The sequence below is a fragment of the Lynx canadensis genome, chromosome D4, assembly GCF_007474595.2.
Source record: "Lynx canadensis isolate LIC74 chromosome D4, mLynCan4.pri.v2, whole genome shotgun sequence".
NCBI classification, from domain to species: domain Eukaryota; kingdom Metazoa; phylum Chordata; class Mammalia; order Carnivora; family Felidae; genus Lynx; species Lynx canadensis.
The window spans coordinates 59,795,860-59,810,524 of NC_044315.2; the positions used below are offsets into that span (position 1 = coordinate 59,795,860).

At 47.6% G+C, this 14,665-nt stretch overlaps 1 protein-coding gene across 1 annotated transcript in view; it reads left to right on the forward strand.

Annotated features, from left to right (window-relative positions):
• Nucleotides 1-14,233, forward strand: part of CCDC180 (coiled-coil domain containing 180) — a 65,146-nt gene extending 50,913 nt beyond the window's left edge. The window contains 7 exon segments of the mRNA XM_030292825.2: nucleotides 47-188; nucleotides 3,845-4,005; nucleotides 4,544-4,681; nucleotides 5,421-5,532; nucleotides 8,699-8,804; nucleotides 9,581-9,716; nucleotides 10,867-14,233. Coding sequence (XP_030148685.2) covers nucleotides 47-188; nucleotides 3,845-4,005; nucleotides 4,544-4,681; nucleotides 5,421-5,532; nucleotides 8,699-8,804; nucleotides 9,581-9,716; nucleotides 10,867-10,998 — 927 coding nt within the window. The 3' untranslated portion in view covers nucleotides 10,999-14,233.
• The last annotated feature ends 432 nt before the right edge of the window (nucleotides 14,234-14,665 follow it).

A 14,665-nucleotide genomic window follows, 5' to 3' on the forward strand; every position in this document is an offset into this window, starting at 1 on the left:
CCCATGGTGAGCATCCTTGCCCAGACAGCATCGACCTCTTTTGCAGGAGTTTTACCGCAAAGAGAAGCACTCAGTCACCAGGCCTGACTGCATGTACGAAAACTTTGACCAGTGTGCAGAGAATATCTGCAAGAGGATCCTGGAATACCATGTCCAGACAGACGAGTACCATAACTCCTGCCTCATAGGTGGGTCTGGGCGGCAGGCGGGCAGGCAGGTGGAGGGTGTGACACATGCCACCAATTGAGCAGAGCCTGGGCCTCACAGCCTGGAGGGTGCCCTCCTGACCAGGAGGTCACTGAGGGAGGCACAGGAGCCTCCCTGTGAAAAGCTGCCATCTTGGAATTAGGTAAAAACATTGATCAGATTTAACTGGGAGGCACAACAACGCTGAAAAAAAAAATGACTTTTCTTGAGAAATCTGGTGATTTGTATCACTAAAAATGTTTTTTTTTTTTAAATTTTTTTTTTTCAACGTTTATTTATTTTTGGGACAGAGAGAGACAGAGCATGAACGGGGGAGGGGCAGAGAGAGAGGGAGACACAGAATCGGAAACAGGCTCCAGGCTCTGAGCCATCAGCCCAGAGCCTGACGCGGGGCTCGAACTCACGGACCGCGAGATCGTGACCTGGCTGAAGTCGGACGCTTAACCGACTGCGCCACCCAGGCGCCCCTAAAAATGTTTTGTTCATTGCACAGGTAATTTTGACAGCTTTATTGAGATAGTCACATACCACACAATTTGCCTGTGTAAAATCTCCAATTCAGTGGATTTTAGTATATTCTCAGAGTTGGGCAACGATCACTACTTCCCTGTCCCTCCATCACTGTCCCAGCCCTAAGCAACCACTCAACTACTTTCTGCCTCTGTAGATTTCCTATTCTGAGCTTGCATATGCACGGAATCACTGTGTGCTCCTTTGTGACTGGTTTCTTTCATTCTGCATAACATTTTCAAGGTTCATCCGTGTTGTAGCATGTGTCAGTATTTCATTCCTTTTCATGACTCACTCTTATTCCATTGTGTGCATATGCCACGTTTTGTTTACCCTGCATCAGTAGACATTTGTCTGTTTCCACCTTTGGCTACTGTGAATACTGCTGTTATAAACATTCACATACACGTTTTGTGTGGACATACGTTTTCCTTTCTCTTGGATGTATAGCTAGGAGTGGAATTGCTGGGTCATGTGGTAACTCTGTATTTGAACGTTTGAAGAAAACTTTCCACGGGTATTTGTTAAGTATCAACTGTATGCCTGGCCCATGCTGGGCTTTGATGACCCCGATAGACACAGGCTCCTGGAGAATAGGGACATGAAAACAGGCAGGTAGAATACATCTTGCCATTTACATTTATTGTAATGACATTAAAGAGGCTGTAAAAACACGCCCAGCGCCCACCTTTGCCCATTTCTCCACGTTCCTCTGCATCTTTGTCTGTAGCCACGCATGTTTTATGCGGTTGTAAGTCCTAATTATTCCTGCTGTGTTGGGTAGAAGAGGGAGATGATTGGAGGAGAGCTAGACCTAGTTTCAAGGCCCAGCACTGCCTTCTCTCTGCCTTATGACCTTGACCAAGTCACCTCACCTCTGTGGGCCTCAGTTTCCTTGTCTGTAAACTGGAGATAAAGACAACACTCACTGTGCAAGTTTTTTGAGGATTAAGCCCACTACACAGACTTGCCATATACAGAGGAAATAACCAGTGGTGGCTCTCACTACTGTGGCTATAGAATGACTGGCATTGAAACTACTGGAGCATTTTGTTTCTCTAGCTCAGAATGTCCCCATGTGAAGTCTGGGATCCTATCCTATGTGACCTTCCTCAAAAGAAAGGTTCTGTGGTCAAACGTATGGGTTTGGGAAATGCCGAAGATTATGTCCCTCTCTGGAAGAGTCACAGTTCCCATTAAATGGAGACTTCCATTTCCTGAAATTTGGGAGTCCAGTATCCTGACCACCTTTCCCACTGAAAACATTTACAAGTATTGGATATACCATTTTTGGGATGAGCTCTTTTAATTGATGAGCTACCCATAAAGTAAGAAATACACAAGGGTCCCACATTGGGTGAAAATAGGAACTCCAAGAAAGAAATTGAACAGTAACACATTGCCGTAAGGATATTGCTGACTCCCAGGTGAGCTTGAGCCTTTGTTTTCATGGCCTCCAGGGCTTTGGGAGCAGAAGACAAAGCCCCAGACCACCCATGGTGCAAAGTCTGGAAGGACACAAGCCACAGAAAACTGGGACCACCCCCTCAGGGCTCTAGCTGCAAAGTGGGGTGAATGAGAAAGAAACCAAGTCCCCCTCCCCTGTCCTTCAGCACCACCAGCAGTAGCAACTAGAAGGAAACTGTCTTATTAAAAAACCTTGGGGGGTGCCTGGGTGGCTCAGTTGGTTAAGCGTCTGACTGCCTCAGGTCAGATCTCACGGTTTGTGAGTTCGAGCCCCATATCAGGCTCTGTGCTGACACCTCAAAGCCTGGAGCCTGCTTTGGATTCTCTCTCCCTCTCTCTCTCTCTCACTGCCTCTACCCTGCTCATTCTCTGTCTCTGTCTGTCAAAAGTAAATAAACATTAAAAATATTTAAAAAAAAAAAAAAAAAAGGGGCGCCTGGGTGGCGCAGTCGGTTAAGCGTCCGACTTCAGCCAGGTCACGATCTCGCGGTCCAGGAGTTCGAGCCCCGCGTCAGGCTCTGGGCTGATGGCTCAGAGCCTGGAGCCTGTTTCCGATTCTGTGTCTCCCTCTCTCTCTGCCCCTCCCCCGTTCATGCTCTGTCTCTCTCTGTCTTAAAAATAAATAAACGTTGGAAAAAAAAAAATTAAAAAAAAAAAAAGAAAAAAAAAAACCTTGGTACTGGGTAAAGCAGAAGGGAAACTCTAATAAGAATCTGTAACTATAAAATGGCCTTGGTGCCTGAAGTTAACTTTGTTTTTGTAGATCATCCAAAAGACCTCCAACCGACAATTTAGCTTAAAATGGTCTTGAATTAGTGGTGCCCAGATGCTTATCTGGTAGACACCATAAATCCTTTCTAGAAAAGAAACCCACCTTCAATTCATGCCTCTAAGGATTCTCACAAGTCAAATTCCCAGAAGAAGAGCTCACAGTAAACAAACAAACAACACACACATACACACACACACACACACACACACACAGGGAAAAGGCCCCTAAAGCATGAGGCAGCAGAAGGAGATCAGTAAAGACTTCAGATACTGAACCTATTAGACACAGAATATAAAATAATGTATTTATTACAGTTAAATTAAAAAGGATACTGGAAACATGAGGAAGGAGTGAGAGACTATGAAAATGACCAAATAGATAGGAAAGAGAACCACATAGAACTTCTATATTGGAAAAATAAATAGTTGAAATTTTGAAATTGTGAATGGCTTCTACTATCAGAGAAAATTTCCAAAACACAATGCAGAGAAACAAAGAGATGATAGTCTGGGAGAGGTAAAGGGATATGGATGAGAAGGTAGGTGTAACGTGGGGCTACTTAGGGGTCCCCAGGGACAGAAGGGGACCAGGGTCGAGGCAATCTTTGAGGAGATAATGGATAAAACAGACTCCTCAAGGCTCCATGCACTTTTCATAAGCTGGGAAGTCCTGTAGAGTATTGAAGAGAAGTCCTTTGAATTTGCTTAATCTAGTATTTTCTGTACTGCTCTGACCACAGGATCCCTCCTAATGAGATAGCTATGACCACATTGTAGACCAAGTCCTTCTCTTTGGGAAATTGCTTTGGGGCTTTGTGGGAGAGATCACTTCAGCAGCTTGGCTCTGCTCTGTTCCCTCGCCTGGTCCCCCACCTCCCAACTCCTGTAGAATTACGGGCCCAGATGAGGAGATTTGAGGAGCTGCTGCCCCAGGTCTGCTGGCTGGTGATGGAGAACTTCAAAGAACACCACTGGAAAAGATTCTGTGCATCTGCCAAAGAGATCCGGAGACAGTTCTGGGATTATCAGGAGAAGCTGGAGATAAGGAAGGTGGGAGCCCCAGGACTAGTCCTCCTCTGGGACGAAGGGCCCCTGGGAGCTCAAAAATGGGGGCAAGGCATAGGCAGAACTGGCCAGGCTGGCATTGTTGCATGGGGACTAAGGGACACAGGGCATTGGAGAAATGCCTTCTTCTTCATAGAAGGTGTTCAATAAATTCCTTTTTTGGATTTAACGAGTGGGTCTGCTGATTCTGTGGGAGTGTGGTCATTGACATGAGCAGCAAAGGTCTACCTGGTTCTTGGAGCACAGACATGGATGCCATTGATTTTATTGGACTTAAGGCTCTGGTTATACTGGAGCTGCTGCTCAGCTCTCCCACTCCCCAGCCCTCAGAGTCAGCTCCAGTCATGCCCCCATCTTGCCTTCTCTGCCTTCCTCTGTCCATCCATGGCCTTTCCCACACCCGGGTCAGAGCACACAAGTCTGACTATGGCCATTTAGCAGAGGGCATGGGCCCGTGACATTCTGGCCCTGACCTAGAGACCAGGTCAAAATCCCCACTGATTTCTGGATTGTTTGATTAAAGGATGAAAATGCCCAGAAGCTCCATCAAAATCTCGGACATCCCGCACATATCCAAGAAATGGAGTCTCTGTGTCAGGTGGAAGAGAAAAGGCAGAACGATTTAGACACTGTGATTATGGCAACCAGGGAGAAGCTTGAGGTCAGTAGTGCCATTGGCTGCTGGGCCTGGGTGCTGAGGGCTGTACTGCCCCCAGAGAGACTCCCCCAACTGACAGTCCAGCAACAGCACTGAGCATGGCCCCTAGATGGTACCCTGGCCAAAGGGGTCATGAAAGCCAGCAGGTTTCATAGAGCTGGCTGGTCATTACTGGCTGGCTTAACTTGCATCTTTTGATTTCTAAATGAATTAATTACAAAATTACTAATGAGAATTTTTTTCAAGACCCACATCTATGTATTTTGTGTTTAGTGAATAACCTCTGGGTGTTCCTTGGCCACCTCTTTTTTTTTAATGTTTCTTTATTTTTGAGAGAGAGAGAGAGAGAGAGAGAGAGAGAGAAAGCAAGTGGGGGAGGGGCAGAGAAAGAGGGAGACACAGAATCCGAAGCAGGCTCTAGCCTCTGTGCTGTCAGCCCAGAGCCCGAAGTGGGGCTTAAACTCACAAACTGTGAGATCATGACCAGAGCCGAAGTCAGATGTTTAGCTGACTGAGCCACGCAGGTGCCCAGCTTGACCAGTTCTAAACCATTTCCTATCTTTGAGCCCAGTCAGCTCTTGGGAGAGGCCTCTTGGCTGAGGACCAGATGCCACTTAACTCGGACATAGTTGACTCATGGCTTTGGTCTCGTCTCACCTGCCAGCTCCCCAAGTCCTCCCTCAGCTGGCCTTGGGGGCAGACCCCTCTCCTTGCAGCCGCAGACTCCCCATGTTCCCTGCAGGAATTCACCAGGAAGTACGGCCGGTTTTTCATAGCCAGCCTGGCCACCTTCACCGAGAAGTTCCTGCTGCAGTTGGATGAAGTGGTCACCATCGACGATGTCCGGGTTGCAAGTAAGTGGTGCCGTGGACCTTGTGCCTGAGCCCCAGGGGTGGGGGTGAGGTGGAGGCAGATGGGCCCAGGGCATCTGCTTTTCCCCAGCTCCCTGGAATGAAACCAGATTCTCTACCGAGAGGACTGATGGTTTTTGGTTTTCGTTAACAGTAAGGTGTTGTTGTTTTTTTAATGAAAAAAGTAGATCCCAAATGGGTCAAAAATTATATGTAAAAAAATAACCCTAATAGTAAATGTTTTCATAATCTTGGAGTAGGGACAGCTTCCCTAAGTAGGAGATGAGAGCCAGAAGCTGTGAAGGCGATGGCTGGCACTCCTCCATGGCCAAAATAAAAACGAAGAAAAATGTCAAAAACTTGAAAGAAAAACCACAACTGGACAAATGTTCCTAACAGGCTATAGGCCAGAAAAAGACCTAACCTCCCCCATGGTAGAGGTTACATTTCTAAAAAGAGGCAAAGGACAAACACATGCAATGCAAAAGAGAAGCAGTTCATATGTCCAGTGAGTATAAAAGATGCTTGACCTCACTGAGGATGAATAATGAGAATGTAAACACTATTAAGATATCACTTTTCACCAACAGCCTGGCAAGGTTTGCAAATTGAGTGACACCCAGCCCTGGTGAGAATGTCAGAAATCCCAGGTACCACAGAGACCCCCTGGAGAGGTGTACATCAATATCCCTGTCTTGGAGAGCCCTCTGTCAGCACCTGTCAAAATTCAGACGGTGTATACCTTTCACCCGGCAGTTCTAACACTAGGAATATATCTGACAGAAATACTTACACAATTTTTCCAAAGATATCTTTCCAAGCATATTCATCACAGCACCATTTGTTGTTGCAAAGAACTGGAAACAACACTAACATCCACGTGTAGGTGATTGGATCAGTAAATTATGGTCCCAATGTACAAGTGCATACTGGGCAGCCGTTAAAAGGGGTCAGTGTGTCTACGCGTGCCAGTGTGCAGAGTCAGGAAGGAATACTGTTATGGGAAAAAGCAAGTTCACAATTAGTACTTATCTATGATACCATTTTTTTTAAAAAGTGCATATGTGATATAAACATATATTCACATATATGTATGTGAATCTGTGTGAGGGACAGACACAGAATGAGAAAGACAGAGCCTGAGGGACAGGTCCCACATTGTTGGCAATGATCACCCCTGGTGGGTGGAATGGTGACAGACTCCTAAATTTTTTTCTTTTCCCCCGTTAGGTGATGTTTAAACTTTTTCTAACGTGTGTTTTGCTTTTATAACTATATAAAGATTAATATTTTTTTATTTTGTTTATTTTTGAAAGAGAAAGAGAGACAGAGACAGAGCATGAGCAGGGGAGGGGTCAGAGAAGGAGAGCGACACAGAATCTGAAGCAGGCTGAGACTCTGAGCTGTCAGCACAGAGCCCGATGCCAGACTCGAACTTATGAACTGCGAGATCATGACCTGAGCTGAAGTCTGACGCTTAACCAATTGAGCCTTCCAGGCACCCCAAGGTTTAAATCATATAGTAAATGTTATCCATTTACTTACCTAGTGAGTAATTAAAATATATTACTTTTATTTTTAAGAGCTTTTGGGATCCCTGGATGGCTCAGCTGATTGAGTGTCTGACTCTCGATTTTGGCTCAGGTCGTAATCTCATGGTTTGATCAATCAAGTCCCATATCAGGCTCCATTCTGAGCATGGAGCCAGCTTAACTGTCTCTCCCTTTCCCTCTAACCCCTCCCCGACTTGCTCACACATGCACTCTCAAAAGTTTTTATTACAAAGACAATTCATTGTAAAAATTAAAAACTTGGGGTGCCTAGGTGGCTCAGTTGGTTAAGCGTCTGACTTTGGCTCAAGTCATGGTCTCACAATTCGTGGGTTCAAGCCCTGCATCACACTCTGTGCTGGCAGCTCTGAGCCTGGAGACTGCTTCGGATTCTGTGTCTCCCTCTCTCTCGGCCCCTCCCTTGCTTAATCACTCTCTCTCTCTCTCTCTCAAAATAAATAAAAACATTAAAAATATTTTTAATTAAAAACTCAATCTTAATTACAAAGAAAGGGAAGAAAACAGTCCTTCTACTCAGAACTAAGTGCCCTTAATGTTTGCTGTCTCATCTTTCCAGTCCTTTCCTTTTGGGCACAGACCTGAGTGTGTGTGTGTGTGTGTGTGTGTGTGTGTGTGTGTGTTACAGGGTGTGTGCTCTTCCATGACCTAATTCGCCCTCGGGTGGACATTAGCCAAGCCAGTCAATCATCTTCTTGAGCATTTTCACTTGCTGTGCATTGTACTTTATTCATTAGTCCTCTGCTGTTGAACGTGGGGCCATTTCCAATTTTTCACTCCTATAATTGTGCTGAAGGGAACATCTTCATCCTTATATCTCTATTCTGGGGCAATAGGTTCCTGGAAGTGGACTTTTTGGGTCACAATGTATATGCATTTTGAGGTAGTGGTCATTTTCCCATATTGGAAGTCTCTGTGTCCAGTGCAGGCCTTGTTTGGGAAAGCAGGGCCTGCAGAGGCACTAGAGATGAGGCCTGAAGGAGGCTGGGCAGAGCAGGCAGCAGGGAAGCCACTCTTGGTAACTTGGAAGGAACCGTGGAGCTGGAAGAGCCCCGTACCAGCCCCAGGGAGGCCTCTCCTGCTGTAACTCCGGCTTCTGGGCCAAGCAGCCTGGCCCTGTCCTCCCTGGCAGATCGGGGGAGCTCCTGCCTGCTGGCTGTCACTCGGCTGCTGCAGCCCCGTCAGGAAGGCACTTGAAAGGACAGGTCAGTGAGCCAGATATCAGAGGGACAACATTGAATGTGTTTGCCCCAGGGATAGTTCAGAACCCATTTGAGCTAGTATAAGACAAAGAGGGGTCTATAGAGCTTATTTGGAGGCTTGTGGAAGCTGTGTGAAGGTCAGAGCGTCGGGCTCTGGGCTTTGGAGCTGGGAAGACCGCCTAAATCACACCTCCCATCACCAGCCCCCCCACCCCCCCTGGGCCTTCAGATATGGTGCTTCCAGCTTCCCTGTGGGACTGGGCTCTGCCTCCCACTGGACACTCCAAGTCGGGAGGAAGGGAGCAAGTCCTCATCCCTCTAAACGTAAGGTCGGGGGAAATCCCCTTGATCTCAGCCCGTGTGTGAGGCTATGGTCATAACCTGTCTTTTGCCTGCCAGGGATGGAGCCTACCAAACAGAAAACATCAATCCTCATACGGAGGAAACTCGCTAGGCTTTCCCTGAAGGAAGAAAGTGAGAAGCCCCTGATTGAGCGGGGGAGCAGGTAAGAGCCAAGAGCATTGAAGAATACCACCAATGGCTGAGTTTGCTGGAGCACGAGGCAGCGGCATAGTCAGGGACAACTGGAAGCCTTGGAAAGGCATTATGTTCTAAGCCTCAGTTTCCTTGCCTGTGAAATGCGCATGGAAGCCCACCTTCTGTGGTATTACAAAGAGAAAGTTTCATGAGATTGTACTTAGAGTGCCCCTGGCACACAGTTAAGAGCTCACCAGCTATTAGTTCCTTTGGTAAGGACCCACAAAGGGGCCCCCAAAGAAAGGGAGGCCCATCCCAGTATGGGGCACATTCTTGAGTCACTGGTCGTACTGTGGAGCGCTGCATGTGTGATAAGAGCTGTCAAAGTCCTTGTTCTCTGTGCCCCAAGAATGTGACTCTGGAAGAGGAAGTAAGGCAGTGATTTGCCCAACACAGTAGGAAAAATGGGCCAGGAATCGGTGACTGCCACCTGGCTGGCCCACTGCTGAGGAAACTGAGGCCTGCAAAAGGGAGACAACTAGAAGTGCAGCATTCCTCTCTCCCGTGCAGAACCCAAGACCGGCTACACACACGAATTCAGTGTGAAAGTAGGAAAAAGAACTTGAAGAAACTTAATGTTAAATGCTCAGTGAGGTTTTTCTTTTAATGAAGACATTTACAACATGATCTTTTAAAAATTAAAAAAAGGCAAAGATATGCCAAACGTTTCCACCGGGATTGGAGGGTGCGCTGTGAAGGACGATGACAAGCATGTCAGACTTTTACATGCATGTTTATTTGTAGGAAGTGGCCAGGAATCAAACCCACTGACGTCACCATCCAAAACAAGATTCTCCTCCGGAAAACATCATCCATCATCACCACCAAAACGACCCTGGGCCACCTGGCAACCGTGGAAGCCCGAGATGCCGTCTACCTGGTGAGTCGAGAGACAGGGTGTAGATGGGCATGTCCTAGGGAGCACAGGGCAGCTCAGTTTGGCTGCCTTGGGAAGAAGGGAGCTTCCCATCCCAAGGTGCCCTCATGGTTGGCCCATGGGGAAGGTGACCCATGCCAGGGGGCCCCAGAGCACAGTGTCAACACTCAAGACAGTTAATGTTTGCAGACCCATGTTCGTGGGTCATGTCCAATCCTAGTGATAGTGTGGGTCTGATGGCATGAGCCCCAGTGCCAGGGGGAGCCCAGCTGAGGGACACCCCACCCAGACTGAGGGGTGAAGGAAGACCTCTGGAAGAACAGTTGAGTCAGAGTGAGGGGACAGAGTAGTAAGAGGCACAGAGGCCATGGGAGCAGTGGGAGGCAGTGGGTAGAGCAGCTGGCAGTTACTGAGCACCTGCCATGCTTCTCTCAACATGAGGCATCTCACTGACTCCTCATAATGGCCCCATGATGGAAAGAATTGTCCACCTAGTACTGATGAGGACATTGAAGCTTAAAGAAATGTGTCCCCCTCGTGCTGCTATGAAGTAACAAAGGCAGGATTTGAGCCCAGTGCCTATTAGTCACCCCTGGGGCCTGTCTAAAGAGGAGGCTGCACCCAGATGCTGCCTGTGGCAATGTTGGTCCTGGTGCCGAGAGAGAAATCTTGTCCTGCCCAGGGTACAAGATAGGCTGACCCCACTGGGGGAGAGCCCACGCCCTTCCCTGGCCACTATGCCAAGCTTGGGCAGAGGGGACACCTCTGTCAAGTTCAGTAAGGGCTCAAGGTGTGGAGGGATCAGCCTTACATGGAAACCAAGTCCCCTGAGCTCCAAGGAAGCCACAGTGCGGGATGGCAGTTAGGAATGGTGCAGAGTCCAGAATCATGGGGATGGGTCCTTGTCCCTGCTCAGCCTCTTTCTAGTTGGGTGACCCCAGGCAAGATTCTGAGCCTCAGTTTCCCCATCTATAAAACGACTGGACCTGCCAAATGGGTTGCTGGACAGATTACATGAGAAGTGATTTGTGGAACCCTTGTCAGTGTCTGGAGTAGGTTAAAAACCACCCGCCAGTGGGGTATTGCATTCCTGTAGGTCCCAGAGTCCAAAAGTCCCTCCTCATCTGGCCTCCTCCTGCTGGTTTGCTCCCAGAAATATTTAGCATTATTTGAAGAGGAGTTGAAGAAGATCCAGGACGACAACACATTGCAGGTGAAGGAGGCTCAGCACTGGAAGGACAGCTGGAAGCGCTCCGTGGATACCATCCAGGGCCTGTACTTGTGACACCCTCAACCCACCCCACATAAAGGTTCATTTTTTATGGACTCCTTCTCTATCCATCTGTCCGCCCATCCATCCATCCATCCGTTCATCCATCCCTGCTCTATACCCAGCACAGTAGCTTCATCAGTGACCAGGACATGGTGTGGTCCCTGCCCACGTGGATGGGTAAGGAGGACAGAGGTGAAAGGGGGTTCCATGTGGTTCTCAGGGTTGGTGGGTCACAGTATTGGGCCACTTAAAATAGAGACCAGTAATTCAGAGGACATAATTCCAATAGGCATGCTTGGCACTTCATCTTGGAAAATGAAATAATAAAATTATCTGGGCATATGGGTATATTTACATTTAACAAAGTGTAAGATAATTGCAACCATGCAACCCACAAAGAATTCATCCAGTCTTGATTGGGTATCTGCCTGGCAACTTGCCTGACCAAATTATAGCATTTTGAGGAAAATCTTCCAGGACTCCTTAATTTTCCTAGGGGCCCCTTAAATCTTGTGAGACTCAGATCCTTCCCTCTGGAAGCCTCCATCTTGCATCTTCCTTGCTGATTTTCTCTTCCTTGATTAAATGGCCTAACCACGCCAGATCTCATTTGTTAGTAGCTTTTTGTGGCACTTGGATGGACTGCTTACATTCCTTCCTTGATTTCATCACCTCCTGTTCCTTTTACCTGGTTTGCATTTTGACTTTGCATCAGTTTGGATTTTCCTATGTTTTACCTGTTTTAATGACTTGATGAGGTAGGCTTTTGCTCCCATTTACAGATGTGGAAACTCAAGTTCAGAAGGTCAAGACAACCTCCTCAAAGGTATACAGCCAGTATAGCGCCTCAGCATACTTTTTGGTTCCCCAAAAGTGGACAAAGACTTGGGGGCAAGCCATTGTTTTGGAGATGATCCCAAGAAGCATGAATGAGGTCATGGGGAAGGGGAGCCTGGAAGAAGCCTTGGCCTTGCTCCAGACCCCTTCTAACCCTCCTTCACACACACCAGGCACATCCTGTCCTCCTCACCTGTCCCCCACCCTGCATTGCCTGTCCCCTGGCCTGTCACTGACCTACCTCCTGACCTGTTTTCCTGTAGCCACTGTCCACACTAGGGACTGTGGGCTCATTGTAGTTCCAGGTGCTCACAGAGGTAGACTGCAAGACCCCAGTCCTTCTCTCAAAGCTACCCTTGGGATCTTAGGGACTTCCCTATCGGGCAGGTAGTTAGGGAAATGGATGCCACTGCCCCATGATAGAGCTGCCTCCAACCTCTTTCCATTCTCCCTCTTGTAAGTTCTCCCATGTCTGCTCTTTCTTGACCATGCCTCCATGTTCCCCACCCGAGAAGTCAGTGTGAGTGTGCCTGAGCACATGTGAGGATGTGGAGAAGAAAATGACCTCCACAATGGAGGGGAGGTGGGCAGGGGCCCCCTGGGATTCTAGAGTTTCTCATCACCAAGTAAACTCTTTCAGGATGTGTTGAGCCCTGGCCTACAAGGCCAAAGCCCTTCCTTATCCTCTGGACTCTGCCCACCTCCTGGGCCCCAGACTGGTCCTTGACTCACTCTTGGCCTCAGTTTCCTAATTGTGCAACAAAAGCCTGATACAGAACCACAGAAGTGGATGCTCAGTGAGGTCCAGCTCCATCAAAACAGGTTGGAGTGTTGAGATGGAGTGATATGGGTACAGAAAGGAACACAGTGTATGGTAGCCAGGCTTTGTGTCCATGGCCAGGCACACACAAGGGGTCCTGGGGAAGACCCAAGAAGAGTGCATACACGAGCCCGCAAGCTGATGTGTACGCGTGTACATTGTACTAGTAGCTCCACACATGAGGTTGGTCTCCTTCAGCCAGCTCTGTGCACCCCACAGCTGCTGAGGCCTGGGTCATATGTTCACCACTGGACCCAGCAAGGGCTGTCAGTCTCACTTAGCCACTAGGATGAAGGGTGGGGAAGGGGCAGTTCCCTAAAGAAACACTAATGTCCTGTTCCGAACAGAAGAGGGCATGAATGTCAGCCAGGCAGAAGCACCAAGTCTCAGAATCATGCAAGCTGCCTGCATACCTGTCTCTGCCACTATGCACAAAGGGCTGTGTCCCAGAGAAAGGGCCTATCTTGTACAAGGTCACATAGTGATTCAATGGCAAAGCTCCTATATTTGCCTATGTATAGTAGAAAATCCAGTAGAAAAATAATGTGGCACAAAGATTTCTATCTCTTTCACATAAAAGAGCTCTTTTTTCTGTTGTGGGACAACTCCAGTGACCCCCACCCCAGGCAACTGGACGATAGCACTGACTTATTTGTGACTTACTGACAATAACCAGAGAAAATCACTTATGTTCCAGGAGAGGGGCCGTCCTCTTAACCTGCCCTTTTCTGTATTCACAAAACTTTCCTACAACCCCTATGGTGGAGGACATTTGCTAATAAAACAAACCAAAGACAAAAGCAAACCCCCCAAACCCAAAAAAGCTCTAGAGGCAGGCCGTCCTTATTGGTCCTGGACTGCTCATCATGGAAGACCACGGGTCATCTGTCCTTCCCCAGCATCCTAGCATGTGGTTTCTATCATCAAGGCTGTCCATGGTCCAGGTCTACACTTGAGACTGCAGGCAGGAGAAAAGAAGGAGGGAAAAGAGGCCCTCCCAGCTGTATCTGTCCCATCTGACCAGCCTCCCCAAAGTCCCCCATCATACTCTGTTCACATATCATTGACCTAAACTTTGGTCACTCTTAGCTGTCAGAGAGGTTAAGAACTTTAGTCTTTTCATTTGTTGAATTGCTGCCCAAATCAAAACTGGTTTTTTAAGCAAAGTGGGAATGAAAATGTGGAAACTACCAGTGCTCTTTCCTACACAGAACTTCAAGATGAAGAGGAGAGGGGGTTATTTCCAGGTGCGTGGGGCATCCACAGCCTCTCTTTCCTTGGTGTTCACTCATTCACAGAGAGAACAAAAAGTCTGTTCTAAACCAGTGTGTGAGTGGGATTGTGTTGATTTTTATCTGCTTGTCCCTTATAAGAAGACCTCAGAAAACCCTCTTCTATTTCATAAATGGGGTGGAGAGAGGTGGGGTTGTGAAGTCTTGTAGGCAAGCAACAGGTTCCTAAAAAGCTGAGTAAAAATCATATGTCTGTAAATCAAAGAATAGAATCTGTTGACCCCACCATGTTTGACCCTCATGGTGAATACTAGGAAAAATAATACACAGAAAATAAAACTAATACTAGTTAAAACTTCTCGTGAATGGGGCGCCTGGGTGGCGCAGTCGGTTAAGCGTCCGACTTCAGCCAGGTCACGATCTCGCGGTCCATGAGTTTGAGCCCCGCGTCGGGCTTTGGGCTGATGGCTCAGAGCCTGGAGCCTGTTTCCGATTCTGTGTCTCCCTCTCTCTCTGCCCCTCGCCCGTTCATGCTCTGTCTCTCTCTGTCCCAAAAATAAATAAACGTTGAAAAAAAAAAAAAACTCGTGGCAAAGTTTATCATGGACTAAAGATTAATGAAAGAAAAACAACATTTGGAAAACATTTTGATATGCATAATTTTAATTATTATTAAAAATAATAATCCCTAGGGATGACTGGGTGGCTCAGTCAGTTAAGCGTCTGACTTTGGCTCAGGTAATGATCTCAAGGTTCCTGTGTTCGAGCCCCACGTAGAGCTCTGTGCTGA